At 33.6% G+C, this 22,272-nt stretch overlaps 3 protein-coding genes across 3 annotated transcripts; 2 read left to right on the forward strand and 1 right to left on the reverse strand.

Moving 5' to 3' along the window:
* On the forward strand, nucleotides 677-5,910 carry LOC109348565 (cellulose synthase-like protein D3). The gene is made up of 4 exons (XM_019589046.1): nucleotides 677-856; nucleotides 1,467-2,361; nucleotides 3,050-3,857; nucleotides 3,947-5,910. Exons 2-4 carry the CDS (start codon nucleotides 1,496-1,498, stop codon nucleotides 5,705-5,707), a joined length of 3,435 nt encoding a protein of 1,144 aa, XP_019444591.1. The 5' UTR covers nucleotides 677-856; nucleotides 1,467-1,495; the 3' UTR covers nucleotides 5,708-5,910.
* On the forward strand, nucleotides 8,514-13,101 carry LOC109348566 (4-coumarate--CoA ligase 2). Its single transcript, XM_019589048.1, has 7 exons — nucleotides 8,514-9,235; nucleotides 9,911-10,264; nucleotides 11,183-11,381; nucleotides 11,799-11,944; nucleotides 12,064-12,131; nucleotides 12,418-12,520; nucleotides 12,706-13,101. The coding sequence occupies exons 1-7, from the start codon at nucleotides 8,537-8,539 to the stop codon at nucleotides 12,826-12,828; spliced, it is 1,692 nt and encodes a 563-aa protein (XP_019444593.1). The 5' UTR covers nucleotides 8,514-8,536; the 3' UTR covers nucleotides 12,829-13,101.
* On the reverse strand, nucleotides 14,920-17,626 carry LOC109348567 (probable NADH dehydrogenase [ubiquinone] 1 alpha subcomplex subunit 12). The gene is made up of 5 exons (XM_019589049.1): nucleotides 17,457-17,626; nucleotides 17,164-17,190; nucleotides 16,759-16,850; nucleotides 15,425-15,534; nucleotides 14,920-15,331 (listed from the first exon to the last, which is right to left on the reverse strand). The coding sequence occupies exons 1-5, from the start codon at nucleotides 17,543-17,545 to the stop codon at nucleotides 15,173-15,175; spliced, it is 477 nt and encodes a 158-aa protein (XP_019444594.1). The 5' UTR covers nucleotides 17,546-17,626; the 3' UTR covers nucleotides 14,920-15,172.

Raw genomic sequence — 22,272 nt, forward strand, 5'->3', positions numbered from 1 at the left:
AATTGATATCACTCTTTTTTTTTTCTTTTCTTCCCTCCATGGAATGCAAACGAAAGGAATAATATTATTTTCCTTCCCTCATATCCTTTTCATTCATTCACTTCTTCAATCCAAACAAACACATTTACATAACCTTATATTTTTAATTACCAATTTGACTTTTACTAAATCTTATTATTACTTAGCTATTTGTAAAAGTAAATGAATAACAATAAATAACTAAAATTTAAATTAGTATAAAATAATTAATGAAAGATTTAACCATTAATAAGGAAATAATGTGATAAAAAATGCCATTGGAAGTTTTTTTTGCACACAATTAGAAACTTCTTACTATATTAAGAAGTATTTTTTTTATGAATAAACATTTATAAAATATATTTACAACTTTTGATCCATGCACCATGTTGGTTAGTTATTTAATCACGAAGAAGATGCTTAATAATCAGATATAATAAATTAGAATATGTGAGAGTTATGAATTATGAAAGAACAAAAAAAAGGAGTGATGATGACACCAGATGAAGATCACCTATCTCACACGGTCTCACTTTATGTCTCAACCAATCAGGGTGTTCTATTTTATTACTTTTTTGTTTTTAATTTTTTTTATTTTATGTACATGTTTGTTAATATAGGATTGGTTTGAGACGAAAAATGATACCCATCATGACACGTAGTGTGATTTGTACTTTTTTGGGACCGAACGACTAAATCTCACACTGTCTATGTTCTGTCTCTCACCGTGTTTGTCTTAGTTAATATTTTGAACTTTGAAGCTTTCCCTTTATTAGTTACATTCAAACATTGTTCATCTCTAACTTTACACACTGAGATCTGAACAAAAGAAGAAGAGGTAAGCTTCATTAATTTCCTCCATCACCCTTTGTGAGATATGCATTAATAGGTGCTTTTCTGCTCCAAGTTACAAACTTTACGCGTTACTTTTTCTTGGGTTGATTGGTTTTTGAGAAAAAGAAAAAAGGGTCAGAAAGCAGTGCGAGAGGGAAATTTGGTTCTTTCAAGTTCGTTTTCTTGCTTAGAAATTGTAAGGGTGTAAAATAATATTCTTGGGTCAGTAGGGATTTAACTTTAAGGAACAAAATGTTCATCACTTTGGATTCCGGTGAATCTGTTCTTTAAATTATACTGAGATCCAACACTTGGGTCTGCTTTATCTGAAGGATCTTGATTTTAGAAGAATTCTAAATTATATTTTGATTATTAGAATAGTAAGAGTATTTTTCAAAAAAATTCAAAACCCTTGACTTGTTTGGACTTGAATAACGTGTGATGTATTCATAAGCTATATAGTTAGCTTAAATATTTTATTCTCCATTATAGCACTCAGATTCGTCTTTGATGTTTGGTTTCCATTTTTGGCTGTATGCTATAAGTTTGTTCTAGTTAATTGAATTTAATGAAATGCTGATCATGCTCTTATTTGCCAAATTTCTTAATTTCAGGATATCACAATCAATTTTAGTTCTCAAATATGTCGAAACATTTCAAGGGTAGCCGATCATCTCTATCGACAATGTCTGATGCATCTGAAGGCCAAAAGCCTCCTTTACCACCAAATGTAACATTTGCCCGGAGAACGTCATCTGGTCGCTATGTCAGTTACTCTAGGGATGATCTTGACAGCGAGTTAGGGAGTAGTGACTTCATGAATTACACAGTTCATATACCACCAACCCCTGATAACCAACCTATGGATCTGTCGATCTCACAGAAAGTTGAGGAGCAATATGTGTCAAATTCACTCTTCACAGGTGGATTCAACAGTGTTACTCGAGCGCATCTGATGGATAAGGTGATAGAATCTGAGGCAAACCATCCACAGATGGCTGGTGCGAAAGGATCTTCGTGTGCGATTCCCGGATGTGATTCTAAGGTGATGAGTGATGAACGTGGCGTGGACATTCTTCCATGTGAGTGTGATTTTAAGATATGTAGAGATTGTTACATAGATGCAATAAAAACAGGAGGTGGGATATGCCCGGGATGCAAGGAGCAATATAAGAACACCGAACTAGATGAAGTGGCTGTGGATGATGTGCATCCCCTTTCACTTCCTCCACCAAGTGGAATGTCTAAAATGGAGAGGAGATTGTCTAAGATGAAGTCGGCTAATAAATCGGCATTAGTGAGGAGCCAAACCGGAGACTTTGATCATAATAGGTGGCTTTTTGAAACAAAGGGTACCTATGGCTATGGCAATGCTCTATGGCCAAAGGAAGGAGGTTTGGGAAATGGAAAGGGGGAAGAAGTTGGTGAGCCAACTGAGTTTATGAACAGGCCCTGGAGGCCCCTTACACGGAAGCTGAAGATACCTGCAGCTATTCTGAGCCCATATCGGTATAAAGCTTTCAATCTGAAATACGTTATCAAAAATATTCATTGATAATAACTATAAGAGCATTTTTTTCGTTTTTAAAAATAATTTCTGTTAACTAAAACAATGGAGTTTCCACTGTCTGATCTGAATGGCCATTTTTTGGTATCATCATATTTCCATCCTATTCTAATCAACATGTCATGATTATTATATATATACATATTTTTTTGCAATTTTTTAGGTTAGAGTAAATCTATTTTCACTGACAAATTCACAACTGCAAACAAAAGGCCCAACTAAATGTTCCCGGCACCTTATAGGGAGGGTTCAGGTTCACTAGCTGCCCCAATAAAACAAAATTAGCTAAATTCAGCCTCGACACACGGCTAACTAAGACCACATTTTTCCATTCTCTAATATTAGGAAAGCAGAAAAGAAACATAACGGCTAACTCCTTTTTAATCACAGGAAAACATTGAAAACAAGGGAGTTATTTGCGTATTTTGTTTTTGTGTGCTTGTCTTTTGTGGTTAACTCTGTGTTTTAAAAGGGAAGTTCTCTTAAAAAAATTGTTTTTTCATGTGTTCGTGAAGAATTCCTATAATTGTGTCAGATATACTAGTCATGAGCTTGAAAATTATTCTTTGATGCATCAATCATATACATCATCTGACAATTTCCTTCATTCTCTTGCATCTGTTTTTACAGGCTTGTTATTTTTATTCGGTTGATTGTACTTGGACTGTTCCTGGCATGGAGGGTCAAGCACAAAAATAGTGATGCAATCTGGCTGTGGGGCATGTCTGTGGTTTGTGAGATCTGGTTTGCTTTTTCCTGGATTTTGGATCAACTTCCGAAACTATGCCCAGTGAACCGTTCCACCGATCTTAATATTCTGAAGGAGAAATTTGAAACACCAACTCTTAGCAATCCTACTGGAAAGTCTGATCTTCCAGGCATAGATATCTTTGTGTCGACGGCTGATCCTGAGAAAGAGCCACCTCTTGTCACTGCCAACACTATCTTGTCTATTTTAGCTGCTGATTACCCAGTTGAGAAGCTGTCTTGCTATGTTTCTGATGACGGAGGTGCGCTTCTAACTTTTGAGGCAATGGCTGAAGCTGCCAGCTTTGCTAATGAGTGGGTTCCCTTCTGCCGTAAACATGATATAGAGCCGAGGAATCCTGATTCATATTTCAACTTAAAGAGAGACCCTTATAAAAACAAAGTGAAGCCTGATTTTGTCAAAGATCGTAGACGGTTGAAACGTGAGTATGACGAGTTCAAGGTCAGGATTAATAGTCTGCCCGACTCTATCCGTCGCCGGTCGGATGCCTATCATGCAAGAGAGGAAATCAAGGCCATGAAACTTCAGAGACAAACCAGGGGAGATGAACCTATAGAAACTGTAAAGATTCCCAAAGCAACATGGATGGTTGATGGAACTCATTGGCCAGGGACTTGGTTAAGTCCTACATCTGAGCACTCCAAGGGTGACCACGCTGGTATAATTCAGGTACTAAATAGGTTCCCCTTGAGTTTTATTCAAGTGCCGAATTGGTTTGGAGATAATTATGAATAATTTGTTCTTCATGGATGATGCAGGTGATGTTGAAACCTCCAAGCGACGAACCTCTTCTCGGGGGTTCTGATGAGGCAAAGCTTATCGACCTGACTGATATTGATATCCGTCTTCCCCTCCTTGTTTATGTTTCTCGGGAGAAGCGTCCAGGGTATGATCATAACAAAAAAGCGGGGGCCATGAATGCCTTGGTCCGCGCCTCTGCTATAATGTCTAATGGTCCTTTTATACTCAATCTTGACTGTGATCACTATATCTACAACTCAAAGGCAATGAGGGAAGGCATGTGCTTTATGATGGATCGTGGAGGCGACCGCCTATGTTATGTCCAGTTCCCCCAGAGGTTTGAGGGGATTGATCCCTCTGATAGATATGCTAATCATAACACCGTCTTCTTCGATGTCAATATGAGAGCCCTTGATGGACTTCAAGGGCCAGTCTATGTGGGAACCGGTTGCCTTTTTAGAAGGGTTGCGCTTTATGGTTTTGACCCTCCTCGCTCTAAAGAGCACAACCCAGGTTTCTGTTCTTGCTGCTTTGGTCGTAAGAAGAGGCATGTATCATTAGCAAGCACCCATGAAGAGAATCCGGCACTAAGGATGGGTGATGATGATGATGGAGAAGTAATGAACCTATCATCGTTCCCAAAGAAGTTTGGAAACTCAAATTTCCTCATTGACTCAATCCCGGTGGCAGAGTTCCAGGGCCGACCACTTGCTGATCACCCTGCGGTGAAAAATGGACGACCGCCTGGTGCTCTGACCATACCCCGCGATCTTCTCGATGCATCAACCGTAGCAGAAGCCATCAGTGTCATCTCCTGTTGGTATGAGGATAAGACTGAGTGGGGACAGCGTGTTGGATGGATCTATGGATCAGTCACTGAGGACGTGGTCACCGGATATAGGATGCACAATAGAGGTTGGAAATCTGTTTACTGTGTGACAAAGCGTGACGCCTTCCGTGGAACTGCTCCTATCAATCTCACTGACAGGTTACATCAGGTTCTTCGATGGGCTACAGGCTCAGTTGAAATATTCTTCTCTCGGAACAATGCCCTTCTGGCTAGCCCGAGAATGAAACTTCTTCAAAGAATTGCATACCTCAATGTTGGAATCTACCCCTTCACTTCCATCTTTCTTATTGTATACTGCTTCCTTCCTGCACTGTCACTCTTCTCTGGCCAATTCATAGTTCAAACGCTCAATGTCACATTTCTCTCGTATCTCTTAGGCATCACAGTCACTCTGTGCATACTTGCAGTGCTTGAAATCAAGTGGTCTGGCATCGAGCTAGAAGAATGGTGGAGAAATGAGCAGTTTTGGTTGATTGGAGGGACAAGCGCTCATCTAGCTGCGGTGCTTCAAGGTTTGCTCAAAGTCGTAGCTGGTATCGAAATCTCATTCACCTTGACTTCAAAATCCGGTGGAGATGATGTAGATGACGAGTTTGCCGATCTATATATTGTAAAATGGACATCACTTATGATACCACCAATCACAATCATGATGGTGAACTTGATAGCAATAGCAGTCGGAGTTAGCAGAACCATATACAGTGTTATACCACAGTGGAGCCGTTTACTAGGTGGAGTCTTCTTCAGTTTTTGGGTATTGACTCATCTCTATCCTTTTGCAAAAGGTTTGATGGGAAGAAGAGGAAGGACACCTACCATTGTTTTTGTATGGTCAGGTCTCATCGCGATTACAATCTCGCTTCTCTGGGTAGCAATCAATCCTCCTGCTGGTACTAACCAAATTGGTGGTTCCTTTCAGTTCCCGTGATCGTAGTTAACGAGTATGTGGTTCATTTCGATATATTCGTCAACTTTTACATTATTATTACAAGATTGGTGAACCTTTATGCCATATGGATGGTTAACTAAAGAACCTGCCAACTATGACCATGATATCTGATTCCTTTTGTCATGCATATATGTGACCTGTTTTTATAATTTGTTTCATAACGTTTTATGCCTCTTAATTTAGCAACGAAATGAAATGATACTAGTGAATGGGCTTAAATTATGTTGTTTATTTTGCTTATCAATTTTGTTTTAGAATTTGAATCTAGAAATGAGATAATTTTTTTACCTGTGTACTCTACTCATTGTCTCATCATTTGTTCTGTTTTGTCCTCTACATAAATCAGCTTACACTGTCCTTTTTTAGGGTTATGCCCAAAAGTAATGTTATATCTTCTTTGCAAATCCTTCTATCCACAATAAAGTGATACATATTACTCATAAATCAATTATTAATAAATAAAGTATCATTTTAACATATGTCATTTTTCTATGAATAGTAAGATTTATTACGAGGATATATTATTTATATAAAATATAAGCTATCTCATAGGCAGAAGCTCAACCCTCAGCGTTTATATAAGAGCAACAAAAAAGTTTTCACTACTTTCACCATCACCACGTGGGATTAGGATCACCTATCTAGAACAGTATCTCATTTCATGTCCCAAATCAATTAAAATATGATTTTTTATTATTTTTAATTTTTAATTTTTTTATTCATATGGCAAAATGTGATAGGCTTGAGACAAGGAATTGGACATGATTGTGACTTGTCCCAACACGTGCAGCTAACTTTTGGGGTAAACTGGTTGGGTTGGGTCAGAAGCAGAATCAGTGTATAATATATATGTTACTTGAAATAGTTTATCAAGTACAAAATTTTGAGATTATAGCTTATTGGGAAAAAAACATATTTACCAAACATAAACATCAACATATAGCTTAACTTTTGCAACATAAGTCAGTTTTGTCAATGCCAAATTATCAAAGAACTTTTATTTAAGATAATAAAAAACTAAAGAAATTAACAATAATATGTTTTTTACTTTTTTGAATTACATCTACTCGAGAAATAATTCTACCTAAGTGGAATAGAGTTATCCTGGGTAACAAAATTATCCCTAGAAAGTATTGAACATCCTTTAATTTATATACGTAATTGGGTCAATGAATATGCTATTTATATGTGCGGCCAAGTATTAGGTTGTTAAAATTTAAAACTCTTATTCAAGCACTTAAAATATATTGCTAATAACAAAATTTAGATGTTAATTATTGGAGTTGTTCTTTAATATATAAAAAAAACGTGGCATAGAGTATGCATAAAAAAGCCACCTTAAACTTAACATTTGTGATGCAGCAAGAAAATATCGCACGCAGCCAAGTTGGAATAAATGAATTAAGGGACCACAACTTATGGGATTGCATATACTATCCGTCTATGATTGGTTGAAAAAATGATTTTAAGTTAAAAATTATTAATTAATCATTTTTCTGATCAATCACATCTGATAATACATGCAGTGACATAATTTGTAGATAACAGATATGTCCTGATAGTTGGTAGCTATTGATGTATTGTGTTATTGAATTTTATTTTTTAGGAGTACGCTTATTATAGTAAGTGTTGTTTTTCTTATTCTTTAACCTTGTACCATAGCCTTATACAAATCAAATTTTTATTACCACTATTATTGTATTCTAATAATTAGTTTATTGATTCAAGTGGATAATTAGATATTGAGATATATAATTATGAATTATGGTACTTTATGTTAGAATGAAGACCATCCCGTTTGTTGAACATCACAGCATAAAAATGTTACATGGTATCCATTTGGTTATGATGGATTTGTATTTGTAATAGGGGAGATGGAGATGATGGTAAGAAAAGAATGTGAATAATAAATAAAAATGAGAAAACAGAGGTGGGTATACATTATTGTAAGGGAAAAAGGGACATACATATAAAGGAGGGGGTTAGGTAGGGAATGGGGATCACATCACCTCTCCTATTTTTTTGAAAATGGATCCTCTCCATTACTGGAGGATCTAATACCACATAGGATTATGACATGTAGTTTTAAAAGGTTTAAATTATGTAGATTTTAAAGTATTTTTTAACAAAAAATATTATAAATGATGAAATTAAATTTGGGCCTCACATTCCAATACTAACCCTCCAGTACTTGAGAGGATCTCAGCCCCTATTTTTTATATCTTATTGTATCCCGAGCCAATTGAAAATTGACACCTACTTAAAAATAAAAATAAAAAAAATATTTTTATGTTATTTGGTAGTAAGGAGTGTGAATCTACTTACTCCGAGAGAAGTTAAGTTTTTAAAACTTACTCCTCATCTTGATTATAAATTTTATGAATATCTAATAATTTAGATCTCTTCACTAATTGAAAACATTGGTTTTTTCCCTAAAATTGGTGGCTAGGATGAAGAGTAAGTTTAAGGAGTAAATGAACTTTTCATCTTTGATAAGATATGATTGGTTCGGGACATAAAGACAGAAAATGTGTAGGTGGGATGATCTTGGTTCGTTAGGTAGGTAAGTATGTAAGAAGAGAAGTGGCCTAGATTATTGATTATTATTGAATGAAAGGAGTAGGCGTGGCTTACAAAAAGATCATCCATTCCTACCTACCTCACCCACCCACCCTTCTCTCTCTCTTCTCTTCTCTCCCTTATATTACCACACTCCTCTTCTTTTCTCTCTTCAACAATAACAATAACAACAACAACAACCTCTTTTATACTTCTCAACTCTCTTTCAAACTACACATACATCATATCATGATCTCAATTGAGACTCAAAACACACCTGAATTGTCTTCCTCTAAAAATGATCAAAATCAACCTTCTCCTATAACTAATACCCATGTCTTCAAATCTAAATTACCAGATATACCCCTCTCTAACCACCTCCCTCTTCATACCTATTGCTTTCAAAACCTCTCTCAATTCTCCAATCGCCCATGCCTAATTGTTGGTTCCGCTTCTAAGACATACACCTACGCCGAAACTTACCTCCTATGCCGGAAAGTCGCCGCCGGTTTTTCCAAACTTGGTATCGGAAAAGGTGATGTCATCATGATCTTGCTTCAGAACTCGGCTGAGTTTGTGTTTTCCTTCATTGCTGCTTCCATGATAGGCGCCGTCGCCACCACCGCGAATCCGTTTTATACCTCCGCGGAGATTTTCAAGCAATTGAGTGTGTCCAAGGCCAAACTCATCGTCACGCAGTCTATTTACGTGGAGAAGCTTCGCGAGCACGCTAAGATTGGGGAGGATTTTGTGGTGATTACGGTGGATGATGCGCCGGAGGATTGCTTGCATTTCTCAGTGGTGTCGGAAGGGGATGAGAATGAAGTGCCGGAGGTGGAGATCCAACCGGATGACACGGTGGCACTGCCTTTCTCTTCTGGCACCACGGGGTTGCCGAAGGGAGTCATTCTTACTCACAAGAGCCTAACCACGAGTGTGGCTCAACAGGTATGTATCAAAATCACACTCTTCTTATATATATAGGTTGGTAAATTAATTGATATAGTTGTCACATCACATTTCCTATTATAACATATAAAGTGACCAGGGGATGAATTGAATCTTATATCATTAATCTTATGCTAAAGAATATCTTTAGTAAGTTGTTTCTTTCCATTTATATCTAAGGTAAAATCATTTGTTTTTTTTCCTAATATTCATGATCTTATTCATTTAAGTTTCTGTAATAGTTACTCATTTCTATATCGAACTAATCATATATTAAAATATTATCTTGATTGGTTTAAGACAAAAGTTGAAGATGAGATTATATAGGATAATTTGATATTAATATTATATGGTATGATTTGATGAAGTCATTGAAAAGCATCACTTGGACTATACGTAGAGAAGTGGATGACGTGATTGAATTTGACTAGTTACAAGTATATATTATAAGAGTGTAAAATATATATATGACAGTGTAAAGATTTATACATATGTATTTCATCATCCACTGTTTATTTGGATTACCTTTTCTGAAAAGCCAACAAACAATAATAGAAAATAAATAAATGGTGATGATACAATGACAGTGTATAAAACTCATACACGGTTAGTGCATACATTTTTTTCTCATATTATAAATTAGAATTGATGATGAATGTTATGTGAATGTATCAGGTGGACGGAGAGAACCCGAATCTGTATCTGACTCCAGAAGACGTTCTACTATGTGTTCTTCCACTGTTTCACATATTCTCTTTAAACAGTGTTCTCCTATGCGCTCTAAGAGCTGGAAGTGCTGTTTTACTAATGCACAAATTTGAGATTGGTTCTTTGCTTCAATTTATACAACGTTACAGAGTATCTGTGGCCATGGTGGTGCCGCCGCTGGTGTTAGCATTAGCTAAAAACCCAACGGTGGCAGAGTTTGACTTGAGCTCCATCAGGTTGGTGTTGTCAGGGGCTGCGCCACTAGGGAAGGAGCTGGAGGAGGCTCTACATAGCAGGGTACCCCAAGCTGTTTTAGGACAGGTGTTATATTATATACTCTCACTTCTTCATTAATTCATCACTCAATTTCATAAATACAAATATTAATTAATACTTATAAATTCAATGTATTTAAACTAAAAAAACGAATTTGAATCCTTATCACGTTAGATAGCATTGAATAATATTAAAAGGAGAATAAAATATATCTTAGTATAATAAGATAAGTTATATATTCTTACTACTAAAATCATGACATGTATCATATTAAATCATCTTTTATAAAAATATTTCTAAAACTAAATAAAATAGTATAATATTATATATTTAGTAGTGGAAGGAGAGAAATTATGTCGAATGATATTAAAAAATAATACTAAAATTGATTCCATCGCACGTCGATTATTTTAATTAAAGTGCCTTTCAAACTTGGCAACGTGATCAGCACTTTCATTTGACTTAGCTAAAGTCTCATACACTTTTAATGCGGTCATAAATTTAATTACGCAAATAGAATTAGTAATGTTGTTGAGTCCAAAATAATTGTAATAAGCATAGTAAAGGGGCTTCAACTCATTAAATTATAATATATTTTATAATCTCTATACATTGCATAATGATTATGATAATAATTTCTAATCTTATTCTAAATTAGGCTTTAAACAAATATTTATTTATATTGGTCTGAATAAACTAAACTTTTCATGATAAATTCACTCTTTATAATAAATAAAAAAACAATCACTTTCGAAACTTAATTTTTCCACTCAAACAAGTAGGCTTAGGTCAACTTTGACACACGTTTGACTGAAAGTAACACAATGAATTTGAACGGAGTGTCCTCACCCATTAGAAAGTAGCATCATGCATGATTATGAAGTTATATATAATTGAATGTATTTAATATAAAAGAATATAAATTTGGACTAACCTGGTAAAATGCACGTGTTAAATATTTAGGGGTATGGAATGACAGAAGCAGGGCCTGTGTTATCCATGTGCTTAGGATTTGCAAAGCAAGCATTCCCAATAAAGTCAGGATCATGTGGCACTGTTGTTAGAAATGCAGAACTCAAAATTATTGACCCTCAATCTCGCATTTCTCTTGGTTATAATCAACCTGGTGAAATTTGCATCCGAGGTCAACAAATCATGAAAGGTATTTTCAATCTTTCTATATATATATATATATATCTATAAACTTTCATTTCCATGCAAAAAAAAAAATATTAATCAAACTAAATTATAATGAGAGGAGATCCACTTACTACAAGGAACCACATTATAGTCATCAATTCTAGAAAAATTTAATGGACTTGCTAATAAAATCATTAGATTTTCTTAGAATTAACGGCTAAGATGTGAAATAAGTGGGCCCTCCCAATTATAATTGTATTTTATTAAAAAAATCTTATCACCATAGCGAATTATTATATGTGATAACTTGATTGATGCGGTGTAAAAAATCCCCTGTATTTCACAATGCATGTTCCTCTTCTTGAGTTTAGAGAGTCATAAAATCTTCTTGATTAAACACACAAATATATAGATATGATGATACATTTAAACCTTATAGGATATTTGAATGATGAGAAGGCCACAGCAGAAACTATCGATGCAGAGGGTTGGCTTCACACAGGGGATGTTGGCTATATAGATGATGACGATGAAATTTTCATAGTCGATAGAGTGAAAGAACTCATCAAATTTAAAGGCTTCCAGGTATATATATATATATATATTCTTATGTATAATATACATTCTAATTGGCCTCATAAGATTTTGTAGATAAAAATGACAACAACCAATATTCATGTGTATTCTTTAATTGGTTCTGTTAGGTGCCACCAGCAGAACTTGAAGACCTTCTTGTAAGCCATCCCTCCATTATAGATGCAGCTGTTGTCCCGTAAGTTTATTTCAATCTCTAAAACGTGAAAGTTTTTTAATTTCATACTGCATCATCATGATCTTAATTCATTAAATTCGGGTGAATATAGCACGGAGATTTAATATGTATACACCGACAGTGTAAGTGTTTTTTACACTATCAATAAATCTATATCATTCATATGTTAACTACTACCATTGACTTTCAAACAAAAGTATTATAAATCAATGGGGATGGTGTGCAGTGTACAAAACTTTACATTGTAAAATAAGTTTGGAGTAACAATGTCATGATCCTCTAACAGGAAAAAGGATGTAGCTGCTGGTGAACTTCCTGTTGCTTTCGTGGTGAAGTCAAACGGCTTTGATTTAACTGAAGAGGCTATCAAGGAGTTTATAGCAAAAGAGGTATATATATATATATATATATATATATCATATGAACATACCATACTATAATATTAAAATGTATTCATAGATTACCTGTTTCAAACGGTGTCTCATTCCATATCTCAAGTGAATCATATATTAACACACATGGGTTTGTAAAATTGATTGATTGGTGTGGTTTGGTTTGGTTTGGTTGTGAACAGGTGGTGTTTTATAAAAGACTACATAAAGTGTACTTTGTGGATGCAATTCCAAGGTCTTCAGCAGGGAAGATATTAAGGAAAGACCTGAGAGCAAAGTTAGAAAGCAGCGACCAAACGTCTTAGATTGAAGAACCTTTTTTGTTTGCTTGGAAGTTGCAATGTCTTGTTTATTTAATTTATTATAGGGGTTCAAACACACGTGTGATTTGTGAATTGATGATGCTTCACGGCACAAAACCAATTCCAGAGGCAATTGCACATAGTTCATTGTATTGTCGTGACCATTGCCTATTTTATTTGCCTTACCTTATTCCATTTGAGATGACAATTTCCAAACTTTATTGTTATTGTCAAATCCTGAATCTAATAAAATGTTTCTGCAGTTTTATGCCTTTATTATATAAAGAATAATCAAATGAATACTCAACGTCAATGATGATCATAACTTCAAAAATATATATCTTCTATGTTCCAAAAAGATGTAGAAATTACAAAAGGTGGTTTTATTGGGGAGGGGAATTGGATAAGCTGAAAGTTTCAAACTTGTTTATAAAGTTATTTGATCATTTTGAAATTAATCATATTTTTTTCATTTAAATTCTGCAAAATTAATTATTAAAAAAAATTGTCTGCTAGGCTGAAGCAAGGTTAGGTTAGCCTCTTGGACTGAGATTTTTGACCTGCAAGATGCAACCCAAATACTACTTTACATTTAAATCAGTGAACTTTTAAATTAATCCTTTGATGTTATATAGCATTCCATGATCTCTATACACTAGTACAAACCAATTTCTCAATTGTAACTACCAAAAGATACCAAGAGCATAGAATCATCCAAAGAATAAATAAAAAGCAACCAGACTTGGTTGTAGTTGTACTCATTGAGCTAATATATTGTTGACTTGTTATGATGTAGGTTGACTTGTTGAAGCATGGCATATGAGAGCCATGATTGTTGGCCTTTGCCCATGATCTTGGTTGGACTTCACTTTTCATGAATTTTCCCTAGGGTCCAAAATGCTAAAATTGTATGCAATCCCATTAAATAAAAAATATGAAAACCAAGATCTCAGCATATATTAGAAAAAGATCAAGTCGACACCATAGATACATTAAAATAAATCAAAGATAGTGATAAATAGTTTGTTTTTATCATAGGTTTTAGTTTTATATGGGCCAAAATCTGTTTTGGGTTATACCTTTCTTTTATATTTTTATCAAATTAGTTAAGGGTAGATTCTTGTTTCTTGGTCAACCAACTTCTTTCATTCTCCTTTCTTCCAGAACAAAGGAGTCGTTTTTATCCTTCTTGCTTGCATGCTGTTTCAGCCTCTCAAGCTCACACAAATGGGTCACAATCACATTTCTGCACTATGGAAATTGTGGGATCAGGTTCTCTCTTTTCACACACAAATGCACTAAGGAACATAGTTTGTTTTTTGCTGTCAGATTTTATCCACAACTTTGGCTAGACCTGTGTCAGATTTGTGAAGGGTTGAAGAATTCAGCCAAGATATTGGAACAGGTAAAGAAGTTGATTCAAATAAAAAGTTGCTAATATGCACAAGAGTGAATTGTACCGTGATTGTAGATTAGTGGTTAATATTTGTATTCAAGTTGGTTGTTTAAGAATCATTGTTTCTTTTAGATCTGAACCAAACAAAATTAGTTAGGGTGAGGAAACTAATGTTGTAACAAAAAAAAGTATTTTGATCTTAAGAATCAGCCCGCTATTGATTGCATTATTTGAATAATACGATTTGTTTTAACACGTAAAAATATACACAATTTATAAAAGAAATGAACAATAAGAAATCATTGATGTGTTCTAAAATAGCTTACCAAATTAATGCTAGTCTTTCAAAAATCAAATCCAAAACTATTCTAACATGATATTCGAAATAGTGTTCAATGTTGGCCATTAAAACAGTCTAATATTTTATTTTTTTAGTGAAATGCATTGCAACTTAGTATTGGTAAAAATAAATTCGGTGGTTTTATTATTATGGTTGGTTTGTTTGGGCTATTAAGTTCAGTTGGTTCCAACCGAAGCCAAACCCAAGAACCAAGCCAACCTTGAGTAGAAAAGAACCAAACCAACCAAGACATGTTGTTTGAGTTGGGTTGCTTCGTTTCCATCCTACTAACCCCATGACAAGTCAATCTAATTACACCCATCAAAATCAATTTATACAGTCGTAGAGATTCAGAGAATGAGTAAAAGATTGTTGTAAATAAGAGCAAATCCTTATAAGACGTCAAATACATGGAGATTGGTGACAATTACAGTACATGTTGAAAACATTTCAAGTTTCACAGTGAATTTGTCAGCAATCACAATTCACAGCTAATAATCCGTTTTATTGTTAAACCAAAAAACTGTTTTCACCTTATGAAATTAATGTGACACATTTTTTGGGGAAGAAATAAAGAAACATCCAGAACATCTTGCAACTCAAAGCTGCACTCATGGTTCAGCCTTGGACTCCCATGGTTGGTACCTGGTCCAGTTTCTCTGTCCTGGATTAAGTGCGTGTCCCTTGGAATGATAGATATATTGATCACCTTCTCCAGACAAATTTTCTTTGTGTTCAGCACCATACCTCTTCGGTTTCAGCAAAAGAAGCTGCAAGAAATTCATTGCATCGTAATCTCGGGCTACAGACTTCCTCACTATATGGTACTAACAGGGAGGGAATTGAGAAAGACAGGAACATACCTCATCTCCGGTGTGATCAGTTATGTGGTGGAGCCAGCCATGCCATTCAGCTGGGACCTGGGAAGCATTGTATCTACTTTTCTCAGCATATTCAACCCACCTGTGTCTTCCTGCCAGATTTGAGAAAACAACACCATTTATAAATTTGTCAATATGTCAAACTTGGGAGTTCTTTATACTTTAGTTTGAACCAGAGTAAGTTTGAGTCTTGAACTATTTACAATGAAAAAAGAAATTAGAGCATAACCTAAATTTGCATCAATGGTGATGGCAGATAGCTCAAATCAAATACCATATCCATAATGGCGTATTTTGCAGAAGTCATACAATGCAGCATTGAAGATATTCAAATTTAACACAACATAGCCTTAATACCACTAAGTGGGGTCGGCAACATGAATCAAACAAAACTGTGATGCTTTATCATAAATCATATCAATTAACAGTAGTTGGTCTCCAAATCCTTCTTAATTGTTTCACTTATTATTTCTCTTGCCCCCCCTCTACCTCTATGAATTAGAAAAATATTAAGTAGTTTAGTTTTTTTGTTTCAAATATCTAAAGGGTAAAATGCATTTTGAATCCATGAAATTTGGCACTTTGGCTCATCTCCACATTTTTTGCACAAAGTTTGTTTTCTAGCTCAAATACTAGTATAATATTGTCTTTAGCAGAAGCGTATATTTCAATTTGCAACTCAGACTACACATTGATTTTACCAATTCAACTCAACTCAACTCCTCCTCTTATAGTCTCTGTTATCCTGAACGATCACACCCACGATACTGATTTCAAATAGCCCGATCTGTCACTCATCAGACCCAACAAGCAGCTTTAGGTAAAAAGCTCAATTATCTTTCTCCATTTTCAAAGACTGTTCTCTTTCATTCAGGGCACATACGGTCCTCTCAAATTGATTGCAGTACAGTTTGTCATGTTTCTTTTGTTGATATATTTTTGATTTCATTATTCTTTACTCTTCAGCTATTTATATGGATAGAGATATAGAGCTATTGTTTACATCTGTCATTCTTGCCCTGATTGTTTGTATATTATCCTCTAATTGTTTGCCTAAAAGGTTTCTAGCAACTCCAAGACAAGCATATCATCCTTTCATAGTGATTCTATTAAGTACAGAAAACTCTTTCCAGGCATCATTTTAGAAGCCACAGAACTTCACCATAATTTTTCTTGCTCACTATGTCATAGTTAGTCATGTGCAATAACCAGAATAAAAATGATAGATGCCTATGGTACGGGTAAATTATTCGATTAAACCAGGCACACAGATGTGCAAAATGGATTGAAACACAACACAGACATAAAGGACTAACCATGTTGGATATTTTCCAGCTTCTCATAATACTTGTTTCCAAATTTATCGACACCGACAAGCCTTGCCCCAATATTATGGATCTTGGTTTGCCTGCACAAATTCAGAAGAACAAAAATTAGACCGGCAGAGGATAAATTCTGGATTCGCTATTATTCAAATCTCACTATAAAATACCAATAAACAGTAGAGCTATATATCACTGCCTTGTAATGCATCTCTACAACCTAAATTTTCAGCAAGCACATAAAAACAATTTAAGCTAAAATATCCATGACGGTACAATTAGATGAGGTAATCGTTCAAATTAAAAATGAAAATCATGAAATCAAGCTCTGTTTCTTTATCAATTCAACCTAGCTGGTTTGAAAAGATCTATATAACGAAATGGTAAAAAATTACTTACAAAAGATTTCCATCGCGGAGACACCTCCTGAAATTTAAAACAATAATAATAAAAAGATATCAGCACAGCTATCAAAATATTTAGTATATAGATTCATCAAATCAAAGAACCCTAAATAATAATAAGTGACATGGTTTCCTATAATAAAAATGAACCACAAAATTCCTTAATAACGAAACATAAATGAGATCAAATTTGATGAAAATGAAAATCGAGTTTGAAGCCATAAAACAATAAGATTGATGAACGGTGAATGAAAGAAAAGGATCGAGGGAAATGAAAAAGGTACAAACAAGTAGCCTTCATCTTTGAGATATCTGAAGAAACCGCCGAAACCTTTCTCTTTGATTGAACTCACAATGCTTTTCACCACCGTCGTCATCTCAAATCGTCGCTCTTCTCACCCCTCTTTTCTTTCCTTTATATACTTCTTTCTCTACCTATACCTTTTTAATGCCAAAATAACCCCTTTTTTCAACATTCTTTTTTCAATTTCATCCCTAATTATTTTTCTATTCAGTTTATTTTCCCTAATTATGTCTTTTTCTCAACAAAAAAAAAAAATTTATAGATTATTAAATAGAATACATATCATAATTTTTATGGTTGAAGGAAATAATTTATTTTTTATATCAGAATACATTTTTTTATAATGAGCTACAACTAAAAAAACACATGTGTACGTGAATTTTTTTAACAAATAGCTTCCATCCCAAAGTTTAATACTACTTTATCCATCCATTATTTTCATTGGTAAAAAAAAAAGTAAAATATAAATTAAATATATATATTAATTTATACTTTCTAATCAATATAAAAATAAAATGGTATATTGAATGTTACGTAGAAGATGAGATGTGCTTGCATACAAATTAAAGTTAAAGGGTTAGAATAAGAAGAAACAAGTTAATTAACCAAATTGTGGAAGTAAAATAAATTGAGAGATGGAAATAATATTTTTTTCCTTTTTTTGTAAAATAATAATATTAGAGCATAATTTTTAAAATAAAAATATGGCAGTCAACAAATTCTCCAACTTACATTTTGATTTTGATTATCATAACTAATTTTTCCGTTCCATTTCCACCACTTACTAGCTACCTTCTTTCTTCAAACTTCCATAATTTCCATGTTTTGTTTTTAATTTTATCTGCATAATTTGCTACTTTCAATTTGTCATGCATTCATAAAGTCATATAATAGTATTATAATAATACTGCTCTCTAATTTTGACTATGTTGATTGCATATGTATTTCTATTTTGATAATAGTCGATTTTGATGGCTTATGTCCGTGGTTTTTACTTATCATATTATGAAGGTTTTTCACGTTAAAATTCTGCAGAGTGATATCAGAGTCGATAGTTCGACGGCTCAATGAAGTATTGAAGGGGCAAGTGATCGGTAGATCAATGAGAGATCCTAGTGTCGAAAGTCTTCCAGACAAGAAGTCAATGCGACATGTTCTGATGATGAAAGGATAACGGCGGCGCAAGTAGATAAAGAGATGAGCTATGGTGTATCCAATACTCGGATGAGAACTCATACTTGAGAGGATGTTGGTTATTCCAAATGTGAATGAAGAAGTCTCACATTTGACAAAAATATATGAGTTAAAGAGCATATAAGTGAAACAACTGATAGACCTAAGGCCTTAAGGGTGTCAATCTCAGTTCTATGTTTCTTTTACAACTCATGAAGGAATGTTGTAACTCATAGATGAAGATTTCACAACAATATCTTCATTTGTGTTAAATATATAGTAAATAGTTGCTTTAAATATAGAGCCAACATGACGAGGCTGAAGACATATTCTTGTCTTAGTTTGCTGTCTATTACAAATCATGCATTTAACAGTTTTATCATTTCCTTCTTCTTCTTCCTCCTCTTCTTCCCACATGAGTTGCAACACTTGTTAATTGAAAACAATAGTACTATAGCAGAGTTTTTATTATTCATGCTAACTAGGAATACCTATATACTTGTGGTTTCACATATATCTAATTTGTTCACTTTCTTTACCTGGGTATGTATCATTTTGGTGTATCGTTTATTAAAAGTGTTTGCTGAGATTGTTAGTTATATTAGTTTTCGGGTTTTCGATGTTAAGTCCTTTCTTCTTTTTAATGTATATATAAATCATTGTATTCATCTTTCAGGAACATCAATAAGAAGTATTATTGAATGTAACAAAGATTTGTTCTTATTATTCATTTTTTCTTTCTTCTTCACACATTTCTTTCTTATCTTTTCACTACTTCTCACAACTTTGTTTCTGTAAGAACATATTATAAGTCATCCGAAAGAATGCATATCATAAGTCATTGTTGAATTGCTTGGTTTTGAAAGATTAAGTTAATCATTGTAACTCAAGATAGATATTTTCAAAAAGATTCTGCAAAATCAGCTTCAGCTTCTGCATGGGGCAAATGTTGAAAAAGGCATAAATGATGGGTCATCATCATGTGTATCAGGTCTTGGTTATCACAGTGAGATTCAAGATGGAAAAGCATCAAGTTAGATAAGTAAAATACATAAAATCACAGCTTTACTCCATTTTGACTTCAACTTCAATGATGTCCAGAAAAACTCTGTCCAATTAAATGATGCATTTTAATTAGTTCTTTATTTATGACTTTTCTAGTTAAGTAATATAGAATCTGCATTAGTTGTTTGTGATACTAATCTTTTAAATCTATAGTTCCCCTAAAAATTATTTATATTGCACCTTTCTAGTTTAAAAAGAAACTACATTATTTTGTGTTCCTTTGGCAAGGTCCAAGGAGGAAAATTTACACTGTTGGTGTGGGTTGACCTGAAATTACAGAAATATTGTAATTTTTATAAAAATTAAGAAAGTAGTATATTTTTTAGACACCCTCAACTATAAGGGGATCCACTACTGGTTTGGTAGATCCTTATCACTTTTAATTCAATAAACAACCTTTTAGCTCCTAAATTTTTATATTCTTTGCCATTTATTTATATTATTTTTCCAAATAATTAATAATTATCGATTATAAATATTAGATGATGCAATGATAATATATAAAATTCATAAATATTTTTGGAAGCAAGTGGTTGGAATTATTATCCGTCAGTCCATAATTTTGTCGTTGTGTGGCTATAGGTTTGAAATGTGGAATGAAAAGATTAAAAGCACATGTTATACTAATTACTAACATGGACTAATATGATGTCACTTTTTTGACATGAGCAAATTCATCATTTTGAAGGGGTTGTGATATATCATATATCTTTCCATCTTTACGATTGTTATGTCTTGGGAAAGTATTTTGTATTATTTACATTATTAGTCCTCTGTTCACATCTTATTTATATCCATGATATTTACATAAGTTTAAATTTGATGATAAAAGTATATTGTATGAGTATAAAATCTATACATTGACAATATAAAAATTTATATATATGCACTCCATTATCTATTATTAATATACTTTGCACTTGTCTCTATGATGACCATGTGCATCAGAAAGGAGCATCTGACTTCAGATCCATGTTACGGTCTTGCCTATTATGGTAACATACTATATAAGATACTATAGAAGCTAACAATTGGCTCACTGAAGTCTCGCTTGGTGAATCTTATTGATGAATGATACACTAATGATATATAAAATTCATACACTATCAATACATACATTTTTTTTCATGTTATATTATTTATGTCCCTTGTATTTTAGGAAAACATCAATTTGCTTGTTTGGTATGTACCCACATGTGATATATAAACATGCGACGTGGGATAAACACAGCCGTGTGAGCCACCTACTCATGGAAGAATAAACAGTCTTTAATAAACTTTATTCACCATTTCAGATGTTTATTGAAGAAATTGAACAAAAAAAAAGTAAAAAAAAATTGAATTTTTAGATCAAAACTTACAAATATTTTAGTTTGAATTTTTAGAAATTGTGAAGCTTAAAAAATCAGTTCCGGCAGCTAGCAAAATATTAATTGTCATCCTCTCACAGAATAATGCTTAAAACGTTATCAATGGAATCAAGTGATCGACGTGTATTAGTTCAAATGATACATGTTTCATTTCATTTAAGTAAGATCTCAGGTTTGAATCTTGTAAATGGAAAAAATACTCATTGAAAGAGTTAGTCTCGCATACTTATAATTGTTTCCGACTCAGACAAAATTATCTCCAGCACAATGATATATAAGAGAAACAAAAAAAATAGAAAAATATATTAGAGATGATTTATGTGGTTTTGGTTGATGAGAGGACTTGTATCTCCGAAAGTTGTTTGAATGGGTACCAATACCTCGATATTTGTTACTTGTTAGAAAGTGCTGTGTCGGTGGGGACAAGGATCTGTTGTATCAAATTTGTCTCAAACTCTGTCTCAAACTCATCCTATTATGATATGTCAGTTAAAAAAATTAAATATTCATAACTTTATCAATTTTATTTCATTGTGATTGGTCAGGGACGTGGTTGAGAACACCAGATCCCCATCCGTGCTACAATACTTTGATTTGACTATTCAAACTCACAAACCCATTTTGGGCTAAGACCACACTGCTTCAACCTTAACCGTAGATTCCATCTCCATAATAACAATGGTTTATTTAAGCACTTTACAAGTAATTTTGTCGTGATTAATTATTAAAAATGCTGATTTTTTACATATTATTTTTCTCTCCCACAGATAAGACAATATAATACGAGAAAAAGATGCGTGAGATATTTTACCACGGTAACGATTTGTTATTTATATTTAATTATTATTGACTTTGAAATACAAATAAATTATGGATAATACATTAACTGTGTATAAATATTGATATTATCAAATATCAACACATAAATATTATTCTCATATAACAATAAAAATTTAATATTTATATATTTTTATATAAAGTTATGTCATTTCTGTATCCTTTTATATTTTATAGTGAATGATAATTCATACATAAATGGTGAGTAATGTGTAACAACTAACAAAACAAATAAAAAACATTAACATGGAATAATTTATTATGTGGCGTGCTGCAATGGAAACAGAACAGCTCATAGTGCATACGCGTCAGCCCCATGTCTGGTTTATAATGGAACAGATTAACTAACCAGGTT

Source organism: Lupinus angustifolius, chromosome LG06 (genome assembly GCF_001865875.1).
Source record: "Lupinus angustifolius cultivar Tanjil chromosome LG06, LupAngTanjil_v1.0, whole genome shotgun sequence".
Lineage (NCBI taxonomy): Eukaryota > Viridiplantae > Streptophyta > Magnoliopsida > Fabales > Fabaceae > Lupinus > Lupinus angustifolius.

Excerpts from the sequence above, each read along its gene's own strand:
- LOC109348565 (XM_019589046.1), top strand. The coding sequence starts at position 1,496 with ATGTCGAAACATTTCAAGGGTAGCCGATCATCTCTATCGACAATGTCT. Across the intron at positions 2,362-3,049 it reads GCTATTCTGAGCCCATATCG|GCTTGTTATTTTTATTCGGT; the intron begins GTATAAAGCTTT and ends CTGTTTTTACAG. Across the intron at positions 3,858-3,946 it reads ACCACGCTGGTATAATTCAG|GTGATGTTGAAACCTCCAAG; the intron begins GTACTAAATAGG and ends TGGATGATGCAG.
- LOC109348566 (XM_019589048.1), top strand. The coding sequence starts at position 8,537 with ATGATCTCAATTGAGACTCAAAACACACCTGAATTGTCTTCCTCTAAA. Across the intron at positions 11,382-11,798 it reads AGGTCAACAAATCATGAAAG|GATATTTGAATGATGAGAAG; the intron begins GTATTTTCAATC and ends TAAACCTTATAG. Across the intron at positions 11,945-12,063 it reads TCAAATTTAAAGGCTTCCAG|GTGCCACCAGCAGAACTTGA; the intron begins GTATATATATAT and ends TGGTTCTGTTAG.
- LOC109348567 (XM_019589049.1), bottom strand. The coding sequence starts at position 17,545 with ATGACGACGGTGGTGAAAAGCATTGTGAGTTCAATCAAAGAGAAAGGT. Across the intron at positions 17,191-17,456 it reads CTCAAAGATGAAGGCTACTT|GAGGTGTCTCCGCGATGGAA; the intron begins GTTTGTACCTTT and ends TTTAAATTTCAG. Across the intron at positions 16,851-17,163 it reads CTCCGCGATGGAAATCTTTT|GCAAACCAAGATCCATAATA; the intron begins GTAAGTAATTTT and ends GAATTTGTGCAG.